This window comes from Melospiza melodia, chromosome 4, assembly GCF_035770615.1.
Source record: "Melospiza melodia melodia isolate bMelMel2 chromosome 4, bMelMel2.pri, whole genome shotgun sequence".
NCBI classification, from domain to species: Eukaryota; Metazoa; Chordata; class Aves; order Passeriformes; family Passerellidae; genus Melospiza; species Melospiza melodia.
Window position 1 is genome coordinate 53,740,066 of NC_086197.1, and position 25,833 is coordinate 53,765,898.

Genomic DNA, 25,833 nt, shown 5'->3' on the forward strand with positions numbered 1-25,833 from the left:
GGTCAGGCTAAGGTGAAGCAGGGCTTGCAGGGGCTCTGCTTCCAAGCTGAGCAGGGTAGCAGCTGGACCAACTGTGTGTGCCCACAGGAAATCAGAGACGCTGGAGGCCTTCCAGGCTCTGGAGGAGGGCCGTGTGGATCGGCTCGATGGCAAGACGCCGGTGCCGCCCAGCAAAGGCCACCTAACTCGGAGGCGGTCCAGCCCCAACCTGCCCAGGGAGGTGAGGCTTGGCTGCACAGCAGGACCTCATCCTAGCTCTGCAAGCTGAGTTACTTTTTCCTGTCACATTTTCCTCTTCTGCTACATGCTTCTCTCTTTCATTCCCCTTCTCCCTCTTCCCTTTAATCCCAGCTCTCCTGTCATAGATTGGGACCCTTGGCTCTTAAAATGCAGCAGCACTTTCACCCTTAGGGTGCAAGAGGCTTCTCTACAGTATGGACTGGCTCCATGCACAGGCATGCAAGTGCTCTCTGGGGAACCATTTAACCAAATCACCTGCCAGCCCTAATCCGATCTTGTTCTGCTCACTGGCACTCTTTTAAGAGGATCCCTGCTCTCTCTCCCCTGTGACCCAGGGTCAGCGACTCTCCTGGCCGTTCGAGCAGCGCAGCAGAGACCCCAAGGAGCCCCGGCGTTCCCCCAGCCCAGCTCGGCTCCCCGAGAAGGCCAGCAGGCCCCGGGGGGACTCCCCACGCCCGGCCAGCCCCGCCTGGCTGCTGGAGAGAGGCAGCCGCAGCCCGCGCTCCGCAAGCCCGGCCCGCAGGTCGGAGAGGAGGGCAGGGCAGCCCGGGAACCCTCCCTGCCACAGCGAGAAAAGCTGGAGAAGCCGAGGGGAGCCTGCCCGCCCCCCAGGCTCAGAGAGGGGCCGAGGCACCTGGCAAGCAGGGGGGATACGGCAAGCACTGGAGAAGAAGAGCCGGGGGGATTCCCTGCACCCCGCAGGGGCTGGGAAGGGCTCAGGAAACGTCAGGCTGAGCCGGGCAGGGCCACCCCCACGGGCCCTCAGTCCCGGGAGACGCACAGAGAGCACAAGGAGAAGCCAAAAGGAGATCTCCCCTCCCAGCTTGGTGCAGGGCGCAGAGAGGCAGCGAGTGAAGCCTGGGGAGCCGCTGCACCTCGCAGGGCCCAGGAAGCCATCGGAATGCAGCTGGCAGAGCCTCCGGGAAAAGGTGACCTCCTCGCAGCCCTCAAAGGGCACCAGCAGTGACTGCAAAGGCCGAGGCAAGCCCCTGCGCCCCACAAGCCCAACACGACCCCTGGAGCAGGACTGGAGGGGCCGGGGCGATGCCCACCGAGCACAGGTGTGGGAGAAGGACTGGAAGCGCCAAGCGATGCCCGTGTGCCATGCAAATGTGATGCGCCAGCTGGAAAGGGACTGGAAAAGCCCTGCTAGATTTCTGGAAGGAGGACTACGGCCAGATGACAGCTGGAAAAGGCCTGAGAGTCCAACACAGGATCTGGAGGAGGACTGGAAGGGTCCCGAACCTGCACGAGATGCACACAGCCCTGAGAAGCCATTGGAAACTGACTGGGGGAACAAGAGTCTTCTCATTTACCATGTGAGTAGGGCAGGGGCCAGAAGTGATGGGGACCCTGCAAGGCCTAAAACTGGCAAGCACAGGCTGGGTGGGTCCACTGGGTTGCAATTCTGTGCACCCTGATTCCCACAGATCCTCTGCTTCTCCAGGGAAACTGTACTGCCTGCCTGGCACTGGGAGGAGGGAAGATGCTTTCTTCCCTGCCTCACGCCAGGAGACAGATGCTCGGATATGGGAAACTGAGGTGAGGACTAAACCCCAATGGCTTCAGCTCCTGCTTTCTCCCCTGCAGCCCCAGCTGGGTGGAAGCACCTTCCCACCACAAAGCAGCACTGGCTCCTCAGGAAGCCCGCAGCCACATTTGAATGCCAGTAAGAAGCACAACAAGGTAGGGGCCAGGCCCTGGGAATTGTGAGGAAGGGCAGCTGCCCTCCTCTGGGGGTCACTGAGGGCAGGACTAGGTCTCCAGCACTTGACCTGAGCAGATCCAGCGTGGTGCTGTGTTCCCATGATGTCCTAAATGCCGTGCTCATGAGCACTCCCCTTCTCTTTGTCCTTCACCTATTTCTCAGGTGGGGAAACTGAAGCACAGAGCCTTTTTGTAAAGCCGGAGAAGGGCATACAGTAGAACTGGGACTAAAATCTCAGTACAGCTGCTTTCCTTTGCTTTATTGTTGGCCAGTGCTGTGATGGCACCGAGGGTTTTACAGGGATGAAGTGGGCTTTAGTGGTGTGAAAGAAGATCCAGTGTATTGTGTTGGCATTCCTGCAAAGTGGCATTGCAGCAGCTACGGGGGGCCGCAGAAAGTATTCCAGGAGCCCATGTAGCTGGCAGCCGCACACAAGTTCCTGCCTCTGTCCCCCTGTGTGCACATCACTCATCTCAGCCAGGTCATCCTCTGCTAGGACCTGCCTTTGTTCTTTATACAAGGACAAACTGCAGCCAGGAAAGAGGCTGTCAAAGGCCTCTGAAACTCGAAACGGGTGACATCCTCTCCCTCACTTCCCTGCATCAGGCCAGAGAGGAGCCCAAAGCCCTGAAATCACCCTGTACAACCGGGCCAGATCACCCCACCTGTGCCAGGTTTCTTCAGCACTGAGCTCTGGCACCTTCCCTTTGCCTTGCAGCAAGAAGCATCACCTTGGTGTGATTGCAAAGTAGAGCTTGGCATTTTGTGATGCACAGCTCCTCTCCCCTTTTCCTTTGGGACCCTCTCTAGCAGTTCCCTTTCCTGAGGCCAGCTTGCATGGCTTTCCAGGGGCACTAGGAGTTTCCCCATGACCTCCTACCACCCCTGCCACAAGCCCAGAGAGGTTCAGTTGGTTGGATAAAACCGAGCAGCCCCAGGATCCAAGGCGAGGACTCCATTGTGTGTGCACTCCTGAAAATCCCTGCCTTCGAAAAATCCCAGCCTGAGAGCAAATCCTGCCTGGATAAGGGCTGGGCTCCCGACAGTCCCGTCCCGGGGCTGCAGCGGCTGAACCCGTCCCTCCCAGGGCTTCACCTCTCCCGGGCCAGCGGGGCGGGAAAGGGACACGGCTCGGCCCCAGCATCGCCCCCGTCCCGTCCCGTCCCGTCCCCAGCGCCCGGGGCCGCCGCCCCTTTCCGTGCGGACCGGCGGCCTCGCCCGCCCCGGCGGCTCCATTGGCTGCGGGCGGTCGGGGCGGCGGCGGCGGCTGCCATTGGCCTGTCCGGGTCCTCCCAGGAAGTTCTTGGGGGAGGAAAGAAAAGTTTTTTGGGGTGGTTTTCTTTTTCCCCCCTCCTTTCCTTTTCCTTTTTTTTTTTTTTTTTTTCTCTTTGGGAAAAAAAAAAAAAAGAAAGAAGGAAAGCGGCGGGCGGGATCGCGGGCGGGCGGCGGAGCGGGCATGGTGGGGCCGTGGGAGCCGCCCGGGCGCTGAAGCCGCCCCGCCGCCCTGGCTGCGAGCGCCCGGCCCCGCCGCGACCCCGGCCCCGGCCCCGCCGGCCGCGGCGCCCCCGCCATGACGGTGAGTCGGGACTCGGGTTCGGGCTCGGCGGGCCGGGGTCGCGGGGACTCCTCCGGAGCCCGGGGACAGCCGGGGCTGGGGGGGGCGGGGGACCCCGGCTGTCAGCCGCCGCCTCCGGGGGTCCCTGGAGCCGCAGCTCCCTGGGGCACTCTGGCCCCCGACTCGAGGCTGGCGGTTCTTCCTTGGTTCCCTTCGCCATCACCGCCGGGGTCCTCCCGAGCTCCCCGTGGCCGCTCCGGCCCCGGTGGGCACCACCCCACCGCGATAAGCGTGAGCGTGGAGCGGGCTGAGGCCAGGCCAGCCCACCGCACCTTTGACCGCAGTGGGATGCGATATCGGTGTCCCCCCGGGCGTGGGGAGCTCCGGCTCCCCGTGGGAAGCAGATGCGGTTTGGGGCAGGGAGCATCCATCCCACCCCTGGGGCGAGCTCTGCCTGGCACAGCGGCTGCGGCCGCCAGCGGGGTAATGGAGGTGACAGGCTGGGCTGTGCCCGCGGCGCTTCGCACGGCGGCGGTGGGAACGGGAGAGCCCGTCCTCCGCTGGCTCTTCTCACCGCACGTGTAGGTTCGGGAGCTGCTTGTGTGCTCCAGGCTGGGAGTGATTTTGCTTTCACCCAGCTGAGCTGGAGCGGTTTTGCTTTGTGTTTTGGCCTGGAGCCCACGCCTTGTGAAGTGGGTTCCCTTTTTAGAGGAGAGGAGACATTGTGTTTTCCGGGAGGCTTGAGAGCCCCTTGCACCATCTCCCGGAGGTGGGAGCAAGCAGTGCCTCAGAACCTGCATTGCTGAGGAGATTTTGGGAGAAGCAGGAGGCAAGGTGATGACAAAGGCTGGTGATGAAAGGACACACCTGACTATCCTGCTTGGACACTGAGCTTTCTCAGCCTCCCGCAGCCTCTTCTCCTCCACTTCTCCATCCTGGCGCCTCAATACCACCCGGGAGCAATTCCTTTGCTCCCACCCTGTCCCTTTTCCTTCTTTGGTGTTTACATTCTTCGGATACTTACAGCCTGTTATCACCTTCCCTGTAGCCCTTCTTCAACCAGAGCAGGCAGCTGCCGCTCCTTAACCTGCTGTTACAAGCCAGTCTTTCCAGAAATCACTCATGTCCCCAGCTACCTGAGACCCCCTCCAGTGCCTTTACCTGGCCAGCTGTGGGGCTGAGAGTAAAACTCTGATGGATATGGATGCAACTGGGCAAAATCACTGCCACCCCCTCCCAAGCCATCCCCGGCCCCGAGTGCAGGGCCGTGCGTTTTGCCGGGGGTGCATCCTGCCACATCATTGCATCTCTGGCACCCGGATCTCTCCCAGCAGCTCGGCTTTCCTGGATGTTTCCTCCTCCCACTGCTGGGCCATTTCCTCTGGATGAGGGGTTCTATTTGAGCCCCACACTCTTCTCTGAGCTTTTTATGCTGGGGGAGGAAACTGGATTTGCTTGTGGGGAAGGGAAGAAAAGTGGCTTTAAGCACTTGGTGTATCAACTGAGGCCTCTACTTATGGTACTGACCCCGCTGTGACAAGAATAGTTCCAAGACAATTCTGTAGAGCTGCAGCTTCGTGTCTAAGGCTGGCAGGGAAAGCAGAAACGCTGTGCAGTTTGCCTGCTTGGGAAAAGCCCTCCAGGGGAATTTTCTGGCCCCAGCACTGCATTGAGGGCAGCAGTTTTGGCAGGACTTTGTGGCAGTTTTTCCAGCAGCATGCATCCTGTTAATATTAATTATTTTGGCACCTAATGCTTTGAGATTGTAAATCCTCAATAAGATGAGACCCAGCTGATCTGTACAACAGCCCCCCTGTCTCCCTGTATTGTTTTTCTGCCTCCATGGAGCCTGCCCATCTCTCTCTCTTCTGTTGAGTGCACGTGCGTCCCAGGAGGGGGGTGGTTGTACTTTGATGTTTTGTCTCCTTTCCTTCCCTCTCACCACTCTGAATTCAGAGCTGGAGCTTAAGTCACCGGACTGGAAGGAATAACGGGAAAAAGGGTGGAGCTGCTGCCACAGAGAAAGAATTAATTTTTGGGGTGCTTTCTCAGGGCAGCAGCGGAGCCACCACAAATCTGGGTTGATGGGGGTGCATTAATCCCCCTTGTCTCCTAGGTGCCAGCAGTGCCTGTCACCTCAGCAGGAGGTGAGGTTTGGGAGCCCCCCATGTCCTTTCGCTCTGGTTTCCCTCCCTTCCCAGGGAGCCCAGGACTGCCGGATGCTTCTGGCCAGGCCTGAAGCTGAAGCAGGCGGTGACCTCCCCTTGGCAGGACTCCTTGCTCCTGCTTGAGCCAATAGCCAGAGCGCCAGGGTGGGCCGGCACACACTCTGCTCCTGCCGCCCCATAACCTTGGGTGTAACCCACGAGCAGCAGCTCAGGGAGATGAAAGCAGGGACAGGCTGGGCCTGGCTGGACAGCCAGGGAGCTGGGCTTATGGGGCAGCTGTGGCTGGCCACTGGGCTTGTTCAGGGCATGTGGAGCGGCCATCGGCTGCTGAGCCACCTCCTTCTCTCCAGCTCCATCTCAGCTGGTGGTTGTGACATATGGGGACTGCTGGTGGCTTCCACAGGACTGGCAAGTCTGGTGCTGGACCTCTGGGAAGTCAAATTCTGGTACCATCACTTCTCCAACACTGTCCTTGCCTGCTTCGGCTGTCTGAGAGAGGGCAGGTTGGCAAACTGAGTTCCATGGGAGAAGAGGCGTTCGACTGAATTCTTTGATGGTGCAACTTCCTGGGAGCTGGCAGGGCTGGGAGGAGGGACCAGCTCGAGCCTGTTTGGCTGAGGGCAAAGCTAGGGAGAGAGGTTCCCCTGAGTCAGCTCTCTGGTGCTCCACCTTGGGAAGAAGATAAACTGGTTGGGATGCTGCAGCAGCGACGGGAGGTTAGGAGGAGGCAGAGAGTGCATGGAAACTTTGTGGCACAGGGTAATCTGGGTGAAATTCTCTTCATCCTTATCTTCTGTAGCTGTGGCTGGGCAGAGGGCAGACTCTGTAGTGGGAGGGAGCAGACAGAGCTGGGTAAGAGAAAAACTCTCAGAATCTCAGAAAGGGTTGAACATTGGAGGGAGAGGGGAGAGGATCAGGCACTGACTTCATCTCTACCCTGGGGCACATTGTTTAAAGTCAACGTGTTTTCGCAGCTGTTGAATTGCCTCCTGTAGGTTTTTGGTGAGAGCTGAGCTACTATGTTTTTAATAAATGATTGGTGGTGAAGTTACCAGAGGGACGTAGCTCTGGGGCATGGACAGCCAGGGTTGGGACAAGGCGTGTCTGGTTCTTTGTGGCTTTGTCTCCATCTCTGAGGCAAGCCCCATTGGTGGTGGTGGAGCACTCCCTTCTGCCCACTCTCTTTGTCCCTGCCTCCCCCTCTCTGAATAAATACCTCTCAGGCACCTTGTGGAGACCTCTTTGCTGCATATTTTCCTTTACTTTTTTTAAACCTCTTCCCTTATCTCCTGCTTCCTCTTACAGGACTGACTGCTGCTGAGAGCTATGCCCAGTTTTCTTTTGCCATAGGGTTGCATAGCCCCATGAGTTTCCTAAAAGGCTATTCCCATTTTTGTTCTGCCACAGGAGACTCACCTTCCACCACTGGCATGGAAAGCCCTTTTGTGGGTCACTCCAAGACAGTAATTCTCTGTTTTTTTTCCAGCCGGATCTTCTCAATTTCAAGAAGGGATGGATGTCCATCCTGGACGAGTCCGGAGAGGTAAGCCTGAGACGAGAGTCTTCCTCTTCCCCTATCCCCTGCTGCTGGAGAGCCCTGGTGAGCCAGCTGATTTCCTTCCTCCTTGTTTACTGAGGTCTCTCCTGCTGGGAAAGGCAGTGGGGAACTTTTGGGAGGTGCCTTGCTCGGTGTGTGGACACAGAGGTTCATCGAGCGCCTCTCTCCCAGCTGAGGGTCACGAGGGGGATCTGGGAGGGAGGAGGGGGAAGAGAAGGCCGAGAGGTCATAGTGCAGAGCGTCCCTCCTTGTTCCTACACTTTCCCTGGTAACTGCCTGTCCATTTCCCTCCTGTCTTTTCCCTTCCCTCCCCCTGCCCGACGCCTGCAGTGGAAGAAACACTGGTTTGTGCTGACCGACTCGAGCCTGAGGTATTACCGGGACTCGAACGCAGAGGAGGTAAGCGTGGCCAGCCTTCACCAGCCCTTTCTTCCTTCCTGGCCAGGGGCAGAGGAGCACAGCTCTGGCGTGACCAGGGACAAGCAGCGGCACCATGTCCTCCTGAGGGATGGCTGAGGTGCCAAGCTGCTCTTTGCCAAGGGGTGATGTAGAGGATGAAGGCAGGGTGGCAAAGTCTGGGGGGGCTGTCAATGGTGGGAGGTGGGGAGAAGGGCTGTTCCTGTGGCTGGGTATGCGGGATGCTCTCCATCCGTCCATGCTACTGGCAGCCCTTGGGTTAGAACAGGCCATGCTGTGCTGGGGAACTGAGCTGAGCCTGGCTCCCAGGGAGCTGGGGGCTGAAGGCAGAGGTGGCCTTTCTCAAAGCTGCCTGTGTGCTGATGTCCCAGCGGGTGGCTGTGCTTGCAGGCTGATGACCTTGACGGAGAAATTGACCTGCGCTCCTGCACGGATGTGACGGAGTTCGCGGTGCAGCGCAACTACGGCTTCCAGATCCACGTGAGTGCCGGCACTGCGCGCACGGAGCCACAGCACCCAGGGGCACGGGGGGACGTGTGCTCCTGCCCGTGCCGAGATGCTGAGAGGCAATTCGTACAGATCCTGTGCCAGCTGGGTGGCCCAAGGTTGTTTTATTGGCTCAAGGGGGACAGTGCTCTGGAGCATCAGGGCTGCCTGCCTGCAAAGGAAGGAAGGAGGAGGAGGAGGCTTTGCAGGGCTGGCTGAAGGCTGTACTGGAGGCAGTCCAGGAGCCAAGCTAAATGCCAGGAGTGTGTGAGTGACATGTTGGCCAAGGCAACTTTCCCACAGCTGCAGGGGGGTGGTGAGCACTGCAGATCTCGATGTAACCTGGCTGACCATGCTCTAAGTGACAACCCGTACCCTGGATCCAGCCCCAGCACAGTTCTGTCCTTGGCTATTTGTTGTAGCAGCAGGAGATGGCTGCTGAGGCAGCATGAGAAATTATATCTCTGTGGGTGTGCAGGGATGGGCACTTCATGGTCTGGGTTTCCCTGTGCCCTGCTGCTGTACACCCGTGCTGGCAGCTGAGCATCTATTGTACAAAGTCTCTGGAAGAGCTGGGAGTCTTCAGCCTGGAGAAAGGATCATGTTTGTATCTCTCTATCTAAAAATACCCGATGTGGGTTGGGCAAAAAAGAAGGAGCCAGACTTTTCTTAGTGGTCCCCAGCAACAGGACAAAAGGCAATGTATACCAGCTTGAACACAGGAGATTCCACCTCGAAATCTAAAGAACTTTTTTATCTGTGAGGAAGGTAAAACAGTGACCACAGAGACTGTGGAGATCTCCTTAGCGGTATAAAACCCCAGTTGAATACAGGCTAAGACCAAGCTGCTGTAGCTGACCCTGCTTGCAGGAGTGTTGGACTGCTTGGTCTGCAGCTGGATTGCACCAGTGCATGTTTGGCCCAGTATAGTAGATATTTTTGCCCCTGATGAAAGAGGAAGAATGATGAGGAGTCTATCTTATCCAAAGGCTAATTAATTACTTTATTATACTATATTACGCTATTTTACATTACATCTAAACTGAATCTGCCAAGCACTTAATTGCACTCCACCGCACTGAATCTCATGGCTGTCAGCCGACAGTCCCGACACACACACCTGGATTCAATTGGTCAGTTGACCAAATTGACACTCATGCCAGAATCTAATTATCAATTCCTTTCAGGTAAACAATTTTCTACTTTGTATTTTACTTGTGAGCAACACAGGAGTAGTAAATGAGATAAGAATAGTTTTTTCTTTCTCTGAGGTTCAGAGAATGTGAAACCTAGAAATATTCTTGGGAAGAATTGTGCCTTGCTTTTCTCTGTGAAGAGAAATGTAACTACAGCCCAGTGTGCCAGCAAGGTTTCTTTTGCCTTTGCTTGGAGATGGTCTCATGAAGGATCCCCCTCAAGCACCCCTCCCACCTCTCATCTGCCATCCCTCCACCTGTCCCCAAGAGCCTGAGACAGAGGGTGGCCTTTCTAAGAGCCCAGCACTGCTGTATGCGAGTGGCTGTGGGTCTCAGGGAGCAGGAGGGAGCTGCTGCACATCCACTGGGTGATGAGAGGGCCTCTGTCACCTCCCTGTTGCAGACAAAGGATGCCGTCTTCACCCTGTCAGCGATGACCTCTGGCATCCGGCGCAACTGGATCGAGGCCCTGCGGAAGAATGTGCGCCCAGTCAGTGCTCCAGATGTCACCAAGTAAGAGCTGCGCAGTGCTGCTTGTCCTCTTCTCCCTTGCTGTCCCTCTACCCTGACTGGCAGGGGCAAGGAAGGCCCCTTTGGAAATGTCACTGCTACCAGAGCAGCCCTGCCCTCTGCTCCTTCTGGAAGTGGTTTGGTTACACCAGCCAGTGACAGGGGTTGAGAACCTGATGGCTCCCTTTCTTGTACCCGCTTTTCACCTCACCACATAAGTTTAGATTGGTTTCTCCACCAGCCTAGCTGGAACCAGGATGGATCCTTGCTGCCTGGTGGAGAAATCCATTTTCCTGGGAGATGGGATGCTACAGGCCCAGCTCTGCACTCGGGGTGGGGTTTTGTAAGGATGGGCTGAGTGAGGGTCTGAGCCTTGAGCAGTTGGCAGTGCCTCTGCTGGCATCCTTTCCCACACGGGGCCTCTCCATCACCAGTTCCTGCTCTGCTTCCAGGCTCCCTGACTGTGACAAGGAGAACTTCCGTAACTGCGTTCCCCAGAAAGGCTCGCTCCGGACGGAGGAGCAGCAGCGGCTGGGCTCGGGCTCCGAGGGGAACTCCAAGGGCAGTCCCTGGAAGGCGGATGGGCAGCGCCAAGCCTTTGACTATGTGGAGCTGTCCCCCTTGCCACAAGAGCCTGGAAGTCAGGGGTCCCTGCAGAGGACGAAAGGGAGCTTGAAGATCTCGGAGCGAGCTCCCAGGTATGAGGAGCTGGAGCGGGATCTGGCCATCCGATCGGAGGAGAGGAGGAGGTGGTTTGAGAGCCCCGATGGCAGGGTCCCCAACAGCGATGGCCCGGCAGGAGACCCTGCCCGCAGGGCCGGGGAGCAGGACCTCCCCACCCCCCCGCTTTCGGAGGAACAACGCGTCCGTCTGAACGAGGAGATAGAGAAGAAGTGGCTGGAGCTGGAGCACCTGCCCTTGAAGGACTTGCGGCGAGTGCCCTTGACAACACTGCTGAACCAGAGCAAGGAGGGCCAGGGAGACACCAATGAGGCGCTGAAAAAGGAGGTAAGAGCATCCCTCCTCTCTGAAATCTCTGGGGTTCTGATGGCCCCTAATGTGGTACTTGGCTACAGGAGGCTCTGCAGAAGAGCCTCCTGCAGAGGTGCAGGGAGATGTCAGTTCTTTCTGGCTCCTCGAGTGCATGGAAGCTTTTGGAACCTGGTAATGCAAGGCTAGAGGCCCTCTCTCAAGACACCTAGAGCATGTTTTAGTCCAGGATAATTTATTTGGTGGCACTACTTGTGTGGAATCTATGCTTCCTGGGAGTACATTCACAGCCTTTCTTCTCTGGCTATTCCCAAGCCTTCAAGCTCTTCACCTGCCAGCCTTTGAAAGGAGCCCTGCTGTGGTGGTATTCTCCAGCATGGATCCACCTCTGAAAGCTGGGATGTCTCCTCCCTTCCTTACTGGCACTCACCAGGCTGGGGCTGGCTTTGCCAGTGCGGTCTCTTGGCAGGCTGCTGGGGAAGCAGAGGCCTCCACTGACCATGTGTTGTCCTCCCCACCCCTAAGCCCAGGGTTTGGATGTGGCACATTGGTCAGGCCGTGGCACTTCTCCACCCTTGGCTGAACATCTTTCTCTGTCCTCCCTGGCACAGATCCAGTCACTGCGGGCACAGCTGGAGTCCTGCCGGGCCAGAAACGAGAGCCTTCGGGAGGCAGCAAAATCCCAGGGGGACAGCCAAGTGCCCCGAGGGTACATCTCACAGGTGAGCAGAGTGCCAGACCCGGGGCTTGGGGGGTCACTCCCATACCAAACTGGGAAATTCTGGCACACAGCTTACTGCCGAGCAGGTATTGCTAATCATTGGGTTGCCATGGTGACCCTAACTGGGCCCATTTGTAATCAGTGTTAATTACATAAAGGCTGGTGCATGTTGCCTGGCCTTAAAGGGGCCAGGGTTATAAAGGGGGAGAAGGATAATTTGCGGAGAGGTGCAGGATCTGCGTCCCTCTTTGCATGTGAGCATCGTGCTGTCCTGGGCCGTGGGGGTGAGCCATCCCACAGCTCAGGAGTGGGTCAGCAGCTTCCTGATGAGCCTCTGGTGGCTGGTGCTCACCACATGTGGTTCTTGCTAACTGGGGCTCCCACGTGTCTCATTAAAAGCAGTCAGTCAGTCAGTCCCTGGGGACAGCCCGAGCCCTGAAGGTCACTTTGACAGCACAGCCCATTCGTTTGCTGGGGCAGCACGTGGGAGAGCCAGCAAAGCAGAATTTGCTCATGCTTCATCCTCTCACTTCTCTTTGTTTATTTATTTTCCCCTCTCATGGGCTGATCCAAAGCAAGCAGGGTCACATCCCGCAGGGATTTCCTGTGTGAAGGCTGCTGTTTGACCATAGAGTGGGATTTTCAGGATGGGCCTTATGTGTTCGAAGATACCGGGGCAGGGGATATTGGCAGGGCAGGAAATTGGTGCTGGTGAAGTCTGTTCCACAGGGTTGGCTGTACCCAGCAGAGATAAAGAAACCCAGAAGCCTTGTAGAGCCCAGCCCAGACAGCCCTTACCAGTCTCTGTGTAATCATGATTTAATATTTACAGCTTACAGGCCTCTTTATGGTCAAAAAAAAAGAGCAAAAGCAGTGGGGAGGAACTTCCTTATCTTCCTAATAACTTGGCTCAAAAAGCCAGCATTTCACATCTGAGGCCAAACTTGGCCTTTCCCCAAAGGATTCACTCTCTCTGTCTGCCAAGGGTTGCAGCTGGTCCCTGCATAGATCACCAAATTGATTCCTCACCTTTTCCTCTGTTGTTCTGTGAAGCTTCCTAGCTTCCCTCATCACAGTAGAGAGGAGTAGCCAGGAAGGGTTTGCATTCACTCAACACGTTCCAGTGTCTTTGTATGAGCCTTAGTCCTCAGTGGGGAAGGAATGGGATGGCAAGGAGCTGTTGGGGGGATGTGATGATGTCTTAGCTCTCTGCTGATGTCCTTGAGGCCCAGGCTGTTAATCATCATGGCATAGTTTGTTGGTGAACAAACCCTTCCTGAGAGGCTCAGGGAGACACTGCCAGAATCTAGAGGGGGAGTGAAGGCATAGTGCCAAGGTGGGAACCCATTTGCTTTGCTCTAACCCGAGTTAATCATAGCACTCAGCATAGAAAGGACCATCCCCTTGGTCTCAGAGCCATCAGAAAGGAGGGAGAGCTGTGTGAGGAGGATCCCTAACCACTAGGCTGTGGGGAGGGCTCTTTGGCAGCCTCCATCATGTCACAGGGTAGTGCAGGGTGTCACTTTTCAGGAGAGGAGGCTCGGTTTTCATTGATTCCAGGGGATGTGCTTCATTTAAAAGGCAGATACTGAGATGCAGTTCCCACTGTTGATCTCTTCCAGCCAGGCAGTGCAGCCCTGTGTAGGGTTGGGGCTGTGGTGTTGGGCATGTTATACCCAGCTCCTGGACCAAGAGGGATGTTGCTGTCTTGCTGCTTTCGTTTTAAGAGCTAGAGGAACATTCTTCCTCTATAAAGCACAAAGGGGTGTTGCAAGATGTGTGCCCCTATAAAATGGTTGTGTTCATGATTAAAGTGCCACCTCACTTTCAGAAGGAAAAGACCCTCCTGGGAAGTAGTCTCACTTCTTTCAGAACGTCCCTGGACTTGCAGCCAGGTGCCTGTTCTTGCCCAAGCCCTTCCTCCTTCTTTCCTCCTCTCTCTCACCTCCTTTCCTCCTCACACCAGGAGGCCTGTGAGCGCAGCCTGGCTGAGATGGAGTCATCCCACCAGCAAGTGATGGAGGAGCTGCAGAGGCACCACCAGCGGGAGCTGGAGCGGCTGCGGCAGGAGAAGGAGCGGCTCCTGGCAGAGGAGGCAGCAGCAACAGCAGCAGGTAGGAGCAGACACCAAGCTGTGCCTCTGCTCAGCTGGGTCCCTCCTGCCTCTCCCCAAAGCCTCATGCCAGAAGCCAGACATCCCATCATCTGGAGCCACACTGCTGACTGTACTGGAGTGAGGCTGGCGCTCCTTGGAGCACGAGCTCTGGTGCTTCTCGCTCCTGTGGCACTGGTGGAGATGGGGTGGTAAAGAACCTGAAGGAAATGGGGTCATGCCTCTGGATGGGTGGGAGGGGACCAGCACTTTATCATAGGTGGGCAAGGCAGAAGTAGTAGAGAGCTCCCAGAGTGCCCTGTGTTAGTCCTCTTGGCAGCGTGATTATCCTGGAGTGTGGAGATGGTGAGGAATACCCTGAGGGAAGAAGGGAAGAGGAGGACTCTGCAGAGATGGATCCGGGAACCTGCAGTGGAGAGAGCTTAGCCAGTTCTCCGGTGTGTTTTCCATGAGGCTGGCACAGCCTGATCCCCCATTTCTCACTGTCCCCCTCTGCAGCCATTGAGGCACTGAAGAAAGCCCACCGGGAGGAGATGAATAAGGAGCTGGGCAGGACACGGAGCTTCCAGCAATGCAGCTCGCTCCCCGAAGCCCTCCAGAAGCAGCACCAGTAAGAAAGCATCTCTCTCACTCCCCTTGGCCGATGATGCCGCCTTGTGCCGCTGTCACCACGCTCCATCTGCAGCTCTAGTCCTGAGCTTTTCCTCCTGCCACTTCCCCAGCTCCCTCCTCAGGGCTAGTGGGTGCCCGGTAGTGGCTGCAGCTGTAGGGAAGGGAAGTTTGTCCCCTGCTTGGCTCTTTTCCCTATAGCACCTCCCTCATACCTATAGTTATTTCCCCTCTATTTTCTTTATGGAAAGCTCCTCCATTTCTTCTGCATGACTTGGAGCTCCAAGAAGCACCACGCTCATGTGCAGGAGTGTGGGAATTGAAGCTCAGGTTCGCAGGGAACATTGTCCTGTGAATGACTAATGACTGATGTGGGCAGAGGCTGGCCATGGCAGGGGGGAAGGCAGTGCCAGGGGCCAGGAGCTGGCAAGGGGTTTGAGGCAGCAATGAGCTGGTGCCTCTTTGGCAGGTTGGACGTGGAGTCGCTGAAGCGGGAACTGCAGGTGCTTTCTGAGCAGTATTCCCAAAAGTGCCTGGAAATCGGGGAGCTCACCCAGAAGGCAGAAGAGCGGGAGCAGATATTGGAGCGCTGTCAGCGGGAGGGGAAGGACCTCCTCCAGAAAAATCAGGCAAGAGAAGGGCTTTCCTGCCAGCAGAGAGGAGCATTGGAGATGTTCCTCCTTCACAGAGCACAGCCCCTCTGTTAAAACTCCCCTATTTGTTCATATTTCTTCCCTTCTGAGATTTTATCATCAGAAAGAAAAGGATTAAGAGTTAGAGGCCATCTTAACTGTGGCGTTAAATATGGCGAGTGTACTCTGCTGGATGTAGATCTGCCAGTGCCTATGGTTACAACATGGTCTCCAGGCTGAACAAGGGCTGCCGTGGGGATGGAATGGTCAGGAAAGCAAGAGCTCTGTGCCACGGCTACTCTGACGTCTTCTGGCTTTGCCTGCAGGAGCTGCAGACGCGCCTCTCGGATGAGATCGGGAAGCTGCGAAGCTTTATTTCATCGCGGGGCTCTGGGGACCGCGCCTCGCACAACAACGAGCGCAGCTCCTGCGAGCTGGAGGTGCGGGATCCCCTGGCTGCCCCCTGCCTCCATCCCCGCCTGTCCCGGGGCTCTTCTCCTCTTGACGGCTTTGGCTTGGAGCAAGCGGGAGGGGGTGACGGATGGAGCGGTGCAGGAAGCAGAACGTGGGGCTCCCCTCCGCTGCTCTCTCCGGCTGCTTGCGCCGTTTCCTGCCCCAGCCCTTCTGGCCCTTCCTTCCTCTCCCACCGCTGCGCTTGCGCCAGGGCCTGCCGGCCTTTCCGAGGCGGTGGCTCTTGAGTCACCTCTGGTTCCTCTCCCCCCCTCTCTGCCCAGGTGCTGCTGAGGGTGAAGGAGAATGAGCTCCAGTATGTCAAGAAGGAGGTGCAGTGCCTCCGGGAGGAGCTGCAGATGATGCAGAAGGTCGGTGTTTTCTGGGAGCAATTGGGAAAGAGCAGGAGAGGGAAGGCAGGGAAGCAGCAGGGCTGCATATCAGCAGGCTCTGACTGGGTTTGATGGGATGCTCGAGACAAACTCTCCTGTTGCCCGTGCTGCTTGTCCTTGCTGACTGCAGAGCACAGAGCAGCTCCAATAGCACGGACTGGCATAGGCTGACCTTGTACAAGGGAGGAGTCACAGAGCTGCTGGTTTTCCCAGATGTATGCACACATGAGCATGGACAAGACAGGAGGCTGCCTTCTGCAAGTGGGAAACCTGGATGAAGGCTGCCTGGCATTCTGCTTCCCCTAGTTGTCCCCTCTCTGAGTGAATGGGTTTCCTTGGGCACTGTTTCTGGGTGTGCTGCTCCCTCCACTGGCAGCAGCTCTTTCAGAGGAATTTTCAAATGCTCTTGCCACAGGGGAACCTGAAAGAGGCTTTGGACTTCAGTGATGCTCCAAGAGTTTATAACTTACTCACATAAGTTTTTGGCCATATAAGGAGCTGCATCCACCTCTCTCAGTGGTCTGCATTCATGGTGGGGCTATGTTTCCCATGTGGCTGCCCCACATGCACATAAGCCGTGTTAAAGCCCACATTACCTCCTCAACCTGGTGCTATACATCCCTGCTGGTGTGGGGCACCAGTGTCTCTGCGTTCTTCCCTGGCCTGGTGTTTGCAAAGTGGTACCTCCATGCTCCTCTTCTGAATGGTTTTTGCCTGGCCCAAATTGGGATGGGCTTCAAACCCAGAGCTAGCTCTCTCCTCCTCACCTGCTGGCTCTTCTGCTGGGCTCACCTTGCTGCCACCCTCCCTAAAATCAGCCCTGCAACCTGCCTGACCCCTCTCCCTCCCCTGGCAGGACAAGAGATTTGCCTCAGGGAAATACCAAGACGTGTATGCAGAGCTGAATCACATTAAGGTGCGCTCGGAGCGCGAGATCGAGCAGCTGAAGGAGCACCTGCGCCTGGCCATGGCGGCTCTGCAGGAGAAGGAGTCGCTGTGCAACAGCAAGTAACGGTGAGCCTGGGCACGCTGTGGGGGCAGGTGGCTGACACTGGCTGCTGCAGGCACGTGGAAGCTGCCAGTTTCTCCTGCTCCACTCAGTTTTGAAACTTTAGGCTTAAACTCATCCTTCTCTGCTTCTCGCATCCTCTTGGCCTGCACTGCTGGCCCTCCTGCTGTCTCTTGACGTTCTCCCGAGGGCTCCAGCCCCCTTTTCATGGTGCTCTTGATGCAGCCAGCACCAATCACTCCTCAACCAGGCTGCCTGTGGGAGCCAGGCCAATGCTGGCCTTCGCCCCATGGCCTGGATGACGGCGTGGGTGGTTACATATTCCCTGTGCAGGCAGTGTTTCTGCTCCCTTCACCTTTGAAGTGGTTTCCCTATGGCAGCACAATAGTTGTAGCTCTGCATGAAAGCAGGCCCGACTAGACCCAGCCCTTCTCCCAGACTCACCTGCAGGCATCTCTGCCACAGATGGGGGAGCAGGGGGACAGGAATGAGGGCATCCTGTTGTCCGGAGTGCTTCTGCTTCCTGCTTGTACTGGGCTCACCCTGCTCCACCAGCGCTTGCTGATGGGTGCTGAGGTGAGTGGGGGTGCAGCAGGGCACCGGACAGCCGCCTCCCCAGGGAGCCGAAGGGAGGGCATGTCTGCACTCACTGCACTCTTTCTTAACCATATCTGCTTTTGTCTCTCTCTAGGTCTGCTCTACATTCGTTATCTGTTCTTGTTTTGTATTTGCTCCATTCCTCACTCGTGGGGAGAGGGAGGTTGAATCCCTATCCGATGCCACCTTGGCGAGGAATCCCACACACCCCCAACCTCCTCACTCCCCTCCCAAAGCTTTTTTGATGAACCCTTTTTGCCTGCATACCTGAGCACGTTGTTTGGACTGGCTCCTTACATGCACCTTCCTCAGGATTTTATATGTGAAAATTATATTTTATAGAGGAATTTTTTTCCCCATGGAAAGGAGGGGAAGAGGAGGAGGAAAACTTTTACTACATCACCGGCATTTTTCTAACCTGAAAAAGAGAGCCTGGTTTTTCCCCCTTTCCCAGCTCCATTTCCCCTGGCCACACACAGCCACCTTTGGCACATATTCCCTCTCTTCCAAATGTCTCCACGGTCCCCGTGGGATGTAGGGCAAGGACCGTGCTCCCCCTCCCCGTGCCACCCCCGGGACCTGCGGAGAAGACACGCAAGCCATAGGGGGAGCCGCTGGGGCTGTCTGCCGTGGGTGTGCTTGCCCGAGGCGGCTGAAAGAGGACACCTTGGCAAGAGTCCACATGACCGAGCTCTCTCTCCGTGGCTGCCCTTTTGGCTCCTGCAAGAACCTGCATTGGCAGGAGCCCAGAGCCGCGGGGCTTCTCCTTTCTGGGGAAGAGGAGCTGTGAGGCTGCTACTGCACCCGCCCGAGCCAACCTCCCCAGGGTGACAGCTGCTGCTGCTCCGCTGTGCCCTTCAACTTTTAACTTAATAAAATCTTCCCCTTTCGCTGAGAAAAATGTGTTCCTTGAGAAGAAGTCTTGCCATGTGGCCCTAATCCAGTGGTGAGGGCTGTGTGTGTGTGTGTGTGTGTGTGTGTGTGTGTGTGTAATTTTCTTTGAGGTTTTAGTGTATAGTGACCAGTTGCTTCCTTTCTTCAGGATTTGGTGAGGGAAAGCAACAGGAGCCCCCCTGGCCAGAGAGTGAGAGGAGCCTTGCAGTGCTGTTATCCAGCAGTTTGCCCCACCTTTGGGTTTGAGGGAGAAAATAATGTGCTTCACTGCACTGCTCCCAGAATTCCACATGGACCCTGAGCCTCATGGAGTAAGAGCTAAGCCTGGGCTGCATTAGTAAATCCAGCATTGGAAGGGTACATGGCACTGCAAATTGCTGGCAGAGTAAACCGTATATAGAGATCCTGGGAAGATGACAGAGATCATAAATGCTTTCCTCCTCCTCCTGTTTTTTGTGTGAAGCGTGTTGCTTTTATGTCAGGATGGAGGACCTGGTGGTGACTACTACTTATTCAGCCCCATCCCAATATAAATAGGAGCTGTTGTTCTACAAAGAGATCTAATTATGATCACATGCTGGGGCTGGAGGCAGCATCTGAAGAAGGAAAGACAAAAGGAGTCAGGAAGGATTCTTGGATGGAGGTGACATTGATGTGTTGGCTGAGAGACTGGAGCACTGTGAGACCTGGGGATGGAAGCAGGGTGTAAGAATGCAGTGGCAGCTGAAATGAGGGGTATTAGGGTGGCACTCTTTTGCTCTTTTGCCATGGTATTGGCATCCCCTAGGACAAGTGGGTGCTGGCCTGCCCTTCCCTTGGGGAGGGCTGCAGGGACTACTTTCCCTAGGAAAGGCAGATCACTTTGTTAGTCACAAATTCTGGTAAAATTAGGTTGCAGATTTTAGTCATGTGCACAAGGCCCTTGGGCAACCCAGTGGATGGTGCAAGAGTCCAAGCGATGAGCTCAGCTCCCTACTACGCCTGTCAAGCACCAGGGCTTGCTGTTGATGGTTTTTGGCTTCCTGCCTCTGGCCTAGAAACCCTTCTGTCCCTGTGCTGCCCACGGTCCAGGCTTTTCCCTCTGCCTCCCAGCAGGACATGTGCATTGTCTTCGAGTTTGGAAAGGGGCGAGCATTTGGGGGATTTGTCCATGGGATGGCAAGAGGTGAAAGAACAGCTCAGGGCAGCTGTTTTCAGGCTGCAGAGCTTGGTCTTGCCATGGGGATTTATAGGAGCCAAAAGAGGAGGAGAAAAAAGGGTTCAGGACACAGTGTGGTTTTTAGAAAAAATAACCACTCAACAGTCTGCGTAGTTGTACCTACTCCTGGGGGAGGACACTCCCAAAAGTGGGGACTGGGGGCAAGCAGAGGGTAAGCAAGGGGTGAACTGCACACTGGTCTTTTCACAGTGCTCAGCAGCCTGCTGACCCCTCTCTTCCCCGAAGAGTTTGGTATCTTGTGTTTGGGTTGGTTTGTTGGGTTGTTTTGTTGTTTTTTTCTGCCTTTCAGACGAGGGCTGCTCAGCCCGATAAGCGCGTGGCGCAGGCACGGGCGAAATGTGCGTGCCCCTGACATGTGGTGGAGCTGCCCCTCCTTGAGGGTCTGTGGCTGCAGATCAGCCCCAGCAGGGCAGAGCCAGCCCCTCATCCCGGGGCCATGGGGACGCGCCTCCGAAATTGGCGCGGTGCTAATCGGGCAGAGCCTGTGTTGCCTGCGTCGGGGCGATATGCTCACCCGGTGTCTCCACGGCCTTATCTCCTGGCAGCAGGGGACCTGGCACGGGAAGAGTGGCCAGGAGAGGAGATGACCAACATGCCCGTGGGTGACAGGCATGATGGCTGACAGAGCCCAAAAACATCCCAAAGCGATGGCTGTGCCCCATCCGCTTGCTTGCAGTCGGGCTGTGGCTGTGAGGAACATCCCAGCCTCCAGCACAGGGAAAACCCACAGCTGTGCAGCACCGTGGTGGTATGGGAGCCAGCACCCCAGCTCACATAAGGAGCTTGGCCTTAAAAACAGCCCGTAAATCTTTTAAAACAGTAATCAGTCCAGCAGGCAGGGGTGATGCCCCTTTGCCATTTATTTGTGTCCTTCAAGCCCGCTCTGCCCCCAGCAATGGCCAGGCTGAGTGGCTTCATGCTGAGCTGGCCACACTGCATTGCACACCGGGGGCTCAGAGCTGAAACTCTTATGAGCACAGCTGGAACTTCAGCTAGTTTCCCTGTTTTGCTCTTAAAAAAGCACAGAAGTACTTGGTACCACCAAGACCAAGTTCCACTGCTGGGGATTTTGAGTCTCTCTGAAATGGAAACTGGGTAAAATGAAATGTTATCTCTGACATTAATTACCAGAAGCCCTGGTGCTCCCAAAAGCCTATGAACAGCTGTCCTGCCCCTACAAGGCAGGGGCTATTACCCCATGGATCTGTAGCACAGCCACAGTGGACATGGTTTGACCATTTAAGACGAAATCTGCAGCTGGAAATGTGTAAATCCCCATGGGGTCTGGTTGAACTCAGTGCAGGCAGGGAGGAGAAGGTAAACAGGATTACAGAGAGGATTCTTCTGCCAGACTCTGTCCTCTGGGATTTGTTGGAGATGTGGGATTTCCCAATTTCTGCAGAATAATGCTAGAAAGGGAAGGTTTGGGAGGTTTGGAGTGGTTGGGTAGCAACTCCTGAGGAGAAAAGTGGATGCAGGGGGTAACCCACCCCATCCTGGGCATGGTGGAAGGTTCCTGTGGCCAAAAATACAGGCATGAACCCAAGATGGCCTTGGTGGCATGTGTGCCTATAGGAAAAACTCTTCCTTCTGGATGAGTCCCCTGTGCTGCCTGCAGTGGAGTGCCAAAAGCACTGTACCCACTTCCCAGAGGCATCAGGGCTTGCATTGCTTGGCATCTGCCTTCAACCTCCAGGCCTGACATCCTGCCAGGAGCTGGAAAACCCTCTCATCCTCTCAGTCCTGACCAGTTCGTGTTAAAGATGCATTGTGAAAACAGTGCGAAGTTCAAGGGGTGCATTCCAGTATCAGCTGGGGTGCTTGGGGGTTTGCCTTGACCAGGTTACCCCCGTGAGCAAAGCCAGCAGCAGCCTGATGAGCTGTGACCCCCTGTGTGCCTTCCCTCCAGTGAGTTGCCTGGGGGCACGGGATCTTCCTCTTAGTTTGACTGACTGAAAATAGGGATCTAGAGAGTATGAAAGAGCCAGAAGCTCCCTGCACAGGGGAGAGCATGTTTGTTTGCCAGCAGCGGCACCCGCCGGAGGAGGACGAACAGCCCGGATCAGCAGCAGGAGCTGCCCAGGTGAGCCAGTGAGATTAGACCCCTAAGGTGCCAAAGTTAGGTAAAGCATCTGCCCTGTCCCTCCCCATCCCTGCACTGGATTGATAATTGCTGCCTGCCTTTTAGGGCTGGAGGCTCTGCAGGCAGCCCGTGGTGCTGTGCCAACCCTGGGGCCAGTTCCTAACCCCCCCTAAGCCTCCTGGTGTCCCCTCAGAGCCTGGCGCGGGCGAGCCACGCGCGACGGTTGCAAACTTGGATGCAAATAGAACCAGATGTGCCTTATCTGCGTGCCTGGGTTTGCCTACGTGCAGCAGCCAGCGCCCACGGCTCATTCCCAGATAGGAAAAATGAGAGGTCCCTCGGACAGTCAAAGTGTTGCACAGAGGCCACCAGAGCTCCTGCCCTCCATATGGGATGGAAAGCCATTTATTTATTGCATCCTAAACAAAAACAAACCCCAAGGGAGGCAGGAGGGTGGTTATTCCTGTCCACAATTAGAAGCACTTTGCTCCTAATTAAATCAAAAAGTTTGCAGGTGCTGAGAACCTTTCCCACTCCCCACATGGAATAGAGCCTGTGAAGAAACATCATCAGGGAGGAAGGCTCAAGGAGATGCACTTGGTCCTTCCATCTGTGGGAAAGCATCAGGGGCCTGAGTGTCTTCTGCCAGGCCAGGTCTTCACATCAAAGATTCCTATTTCTGTTTAAATGTAGTGATGGGACAAGGGAGAATGGCTCTAAACTGAAAGAGGGCAAGTTTAGATTAGATATAGGAAGAAATTCTTTACTGTGAGTGTTTTGAGGCACTGCAACAGGTTGCTCATGGAAGTTGTGGATGCCTGGAAGTGTTTAAGGCCAGGTTTGATGGGACTCTGGGCAACTTGGTCTAGTGGAAGGTGTCCTTGCCCATGGCAGGGAAATTGGAACTGGATGATCTTTAAGGTCCCTTCCAACCCAAACAATCCTATGATTCTATTGTTCTATTTCTATTATCTCAATTTCTACTATTTCTATTATTTGAATTTCTGCATTTATATTTGTATTTATATATATATATTGATGTTTTATTGATGCACACTTCTGTGTGTCCCTGGCTGTTGGTTTTCATGGACCTGGACACCCAGGGCACTCAGAGGCTGTTGAGAGGTGCTCACTGTGTATTTTAATGCTAAACTGAAGCACTGGGAGGTTTGGCTCAACTCTGAGTCCAGCATGGCATGTTGGTGGGCACCAGGTGGCTGCACCCACATGTTTTTAAAAAATAAGGGGAAAACATCATCTAAATCCTACAGGCAAGATGAAGATAGTGGCTATATTTAATCTCCCAGGAACAGACGACCACTCACCCAGCGGGGAAAGGATGTCTGGCTGATTGCCACTATGTCCCTGCTCTGTCCCGACACTAGGAGTTGTGTGTGTCTTCCAAAACAAGGAGACAGCCTGTTATTTGTGACCCCTCACCATCCACATGCAAGGGCTGAGCTGGTGTTTCTAAAGCACCTGGTGGAGAGCAAAGGGGCAGAAGAGGGAGTAGTGGCACTTGGCCATGGGGTATTGCTGCTGAGCTGACTTGTGCCCAGTGCTCCCGGTTTTCTCCTTGGTGCCGTGCCCAGCGTCTTCTCTAGTGTCCCTTCTTGCTCCCTTAATATGTTCCATAGTGTATTTCCTTGTCCCCTGATATTTTTCCCGCACATCCCTTGTGTTGCCCGTAAACGTCCCTGTGTCTGCCCTGTGTCCCTCTGCATCTCTTGATGTTGCTCTGAATATCCCTGACATACCAGTGTCCCCAATGTCCCCCCAGTGTGCTTCTATGTCCCTACACGATATCCTTCCAAATGCACCTTGTACCTGAGTGCCCCACTAAATGTCCCTTACAAGTCCTCGCTCATCTCTGTCTCCCGCTAATCCCACCGTTGTCCCTCCTGGTCCCCACCATGTATTCCCCCAAATACTGTTGTTTACTGCACCGTGTCCCCGCACTGTCCCTGCGGTGGCTCGGGTCAGGGCGTGGCAGGGGACACGCGGGGACACGGGCGGCGCGCGCGGGGCAGTCCTCCCCGCGGTCCGCACCGCGGCTTTAAAGGGAGCCCGCGGCGGACGCGGCCGCAGAGGCACCGGCGGGGGCACCGGCGGGGGCAGAGCGGCACCGGCTCTGCTGCGGCTTCGCGCACCCACCGCTCCCTTCCAGCCTCTCCCCGCCCCGGGGCGGGGGTCCCAGGCCGTGCGGGCGTAGCGGGGCATCGCGGGACGAAGCACTCGCCATGAGCGACAGCCCGATCCCACTGCCACCGGCTCCGGCCACCAAGCCCAAGCGGGCTCGCTCAGCCCGGCGGCCAGCAGCCCACCCGGCGTACTCGGACATGATCAAGGCAGCCATCCGGGCCGACAAGAGCCGCGGCGGCGCGTCCCGGCAGTCCATCCAGAAGTACGTGAAGAGCAACTACAAGGTGGGCCAGAACGCCGACGTCCAGATCAGGCTGGCCATTCGGCGCCTGCTGGCCACCGGAGTCCTCAAGCAGACCAAAGGAGTTGGTGCCTCCGGCTCTTTCCGCCTAGCCAAGCGGAAGAGGTCTCCATCCAGGAAGAGGTCTCCGTCCAGGAAGAGGTCTCCGTCCAGGAAGAGGTCTCCTTCCAAGAAGAGGAAGAAGACAGCCAGGAGATCCACTTCGCCCCGCAAGCCGGCTAAGTCCAGGAAAGCCAGGTCCCCGGCCAAGAAGCCCAAGTCTGCCGCCAGGAAGGCCAGGAAGAAGTCAAGGAGCCCAAAGAAAGCCAAGAAGCCAAAGACTGTTAAGGCCAAGTCCCTGAAGACGTCCAAGCCCAAGAAGGCAAGGCGGTCGAAGTCCAGAGCCAAGTCCAGTGCCCGCAAGTCGCCCAAGAAGAAGTGAGAAGTCTAGAGGCGTTTCGGTACTCTCCCCATTGGTTCTGTAAATAGCTGTTGCCTTTCTCCTGCATTTTATAAAGAATTGCTCTATTCATGAATTGAAATAGCTGAAACAAGGCAGTTGATGAATGAAAAAAACCAATTTTAAAGTGTTACTGGTCTGGGTTTTTATTCTGCTATCTCAGAAATTTCTTGTGTGTCTGGTGTCTGTTGGTTTTATTAATGCTGGACTGCTTGTTGTGTGTTGGGAGTGATGGTGACTCTGTGTGCCTGTTGGGGTTGTGTAGGATTTCAATTCCTGGTCCCGCTGCAGCTCCTGGCGGGTTATGAGTTTGTTGGGGCCGGGCAAAGACATGGGTGTGGAAGCCAGAAAAAATGGCTGCGAAAGCCCTGGCCTTCCCCAGAGGAGGAAAAGGGGTCTCTGTTCCCTCATCCAGTGCTGCAGATCCCCACCATGGGGATGAGGTGAGGAATGTTGGGCTGCTGGGTGTGAGGTCAAGCTGGCACTGGAGATAACCGGGCTGCCTGCCAGCATGTGGAGCTGCTCAGCACAGCTGGGTGGTGGCAGGGACTTTTGGGGCAGGGATGGGACAGAGGAGATGGAGCGGGGCCAGAGTCTGTCCACATTGGCTTTCCAGGAGTTGAAGGTGTCCATGAAGTGGGAAGTGGGATCACCGTGGGGAGCAAGGACAAACACAGCCATAAGCATCTTTGCTCCCCATGGAGGAACACCCTGAGGCAGTGGACAGCTCTGCAGGTGGGATGTGATGGGCAGCCAGGGCAGGGTGAGGCAGAGCTGCTGGGCTCAGCCCTGCTGTGACCCGAGGGCTCTGGCTTTGTGCCCAGTGGGGGCTGGCACGACTCCAGGGCCTGCCTGTCCCCTGCCGGAGCCCCTCCCTGGGCTGGGCTGGTGATCCTGACAGCCAGGGCTGGCAAGGTGCCTGTGGGCTGGCCTCACTGCTCAGCAAGTCTCAGGCAGGGGCTGCCTAATCCCTCTTGGCTAGAGACAAATAAACTTCTCGACCATCAGGATCCCAAACCACCTGGGCCAGGAGGTCCCAATCCCTGGGGCTCTGGGTGCCCAGGGCCCTTGGACTTGCTGTGCCTAACTCTCATATGCCCAGGGTCTTCACCCTCTCCTGATGGCTCCCAAATCCTTCAGCCTGTTCTTCCTAAATCACTTGGGCAAATGGTGCCTGAGTCCTTTAGCCATTAAGAATTCCAAATTCAGTACTTCAGGATACTGAAATCGTTGGCCTGGATGCACCTAATCCCTGTGGGCTCTTGCTCCTAAGACCCTTGGATCAAAGGCTACCAGAACACCTAGACTGAAGACCCTGAACACTTTTCAAGAGCCTGGTACCTTAGTCCCCTGGAATGAGTGGTCTGGCCACAGAACTCCCCAGTCAGCTGTAGTAGAGGAAGG

At 56.0% G+C, this 25,833-nt stretch overlaps 2 protein-coding genes across 4 annotated transcripts; both read left to right on the plus strand.

Annotated features, from left to right (window-relative positions):
* The first annotated feature begins 780 nt into the window (after positions 1–780).
* LOC134417352 (TRIO and F-actin-binding protein-like) lies at positions 781–18,252 on the plus strand. 3 transcript variants are annotated; one of them, XM_063154499.1, is made up of 15 exons: positions 781–1,559; positions 1,831–1,926; positions 7,158–7,214; positions 7,560–7,628; positions 8,037–8,126; positions 9,732–9,841; positions 10,291–10,846; positions 11,440–11,550; positions 13,516–13,663; positions 14,161–14,272; positions 14,741–14,900; positions 15,230–15,343; positions 15,638–15,724; positions 16,602–16,759; positions 17,446–18,252. In XM_063154499.1, the coding sequence occupies exons 1-14, from the start codon at positions 1,332–1,334 to the stop codon at positions 16,755–16,757; spliced, it is 2,094 nt and encodes a 697-aa protein (XP_063010569.1). In that variant the 5' UTR covers positions 781–1,331; the 3' UTR covers positions 16,758–16,759; positions 17,446–18,252. The 3 variants fall into 3 exon arrangements, with proteins under 3 accessions (XP_063010569.1, XP_063010570.1, XP_063010571.1); XM_063154500.1 differs by lacking the exon at positions 1,831–1,926; XM_063154501.1 differs by lacking the exons at positions 781–1,559; positions 1,831–1,926 and adding an exon at positions 3,488–3,524.
* Positions 18,253–23,648: 5,396 nt separating this feature from the next.
* LOC134417358 (histone H5) lies at positions 23,649–24,562 on the plus strand. The gene has a single exon (XM_063154510.1). The coding sequence runs from the start codon at positions 23,788–23,790 to the stop codon at positions 24,409–24,411; it is 624 nt and encodes a 207-aa protein (XP_063010580.1). The 5' UTR covers positions 23,649–23,787; the 3' UTR covers positions 24,412–24,562.
* The last annotated feature ends 1,271 nt before the right edge of the window (positions 24,563–25,833 follow it).

Bases quoted from the DNA above. Each gene is read 5' to 3' on its own strand.
- LOC134417358 (XM_063154510.1), top strand. From the start codon at position 23,788: ATGAGCGACAGCCCGATCCCACTGCCACCGGCTCCGGCCACCAAGCCC.
- LOC134417352 (XM_063154499.1), top strand. From the start codon at position 1,332: ATGCCCGTGTGCCATGCAAATGTGATGCGCCAGCTGGAAAGGGACTGG. The intron at 8,127-9,731 runs GTGAGTGCCGGC...TCCCTGTTGCAG, and splicing joins ACTACGGCTTCCAGATCCAC to ACAAAGGATGCCGTCTTCAC. The intron at 15,725-16,601 runs GTCGGTGTTTTC...CTCCCCTGGCAG, and splicing joins AGCTGCAGATGATGCAGAAG to GACAAGAGATTTGCCTCAGG.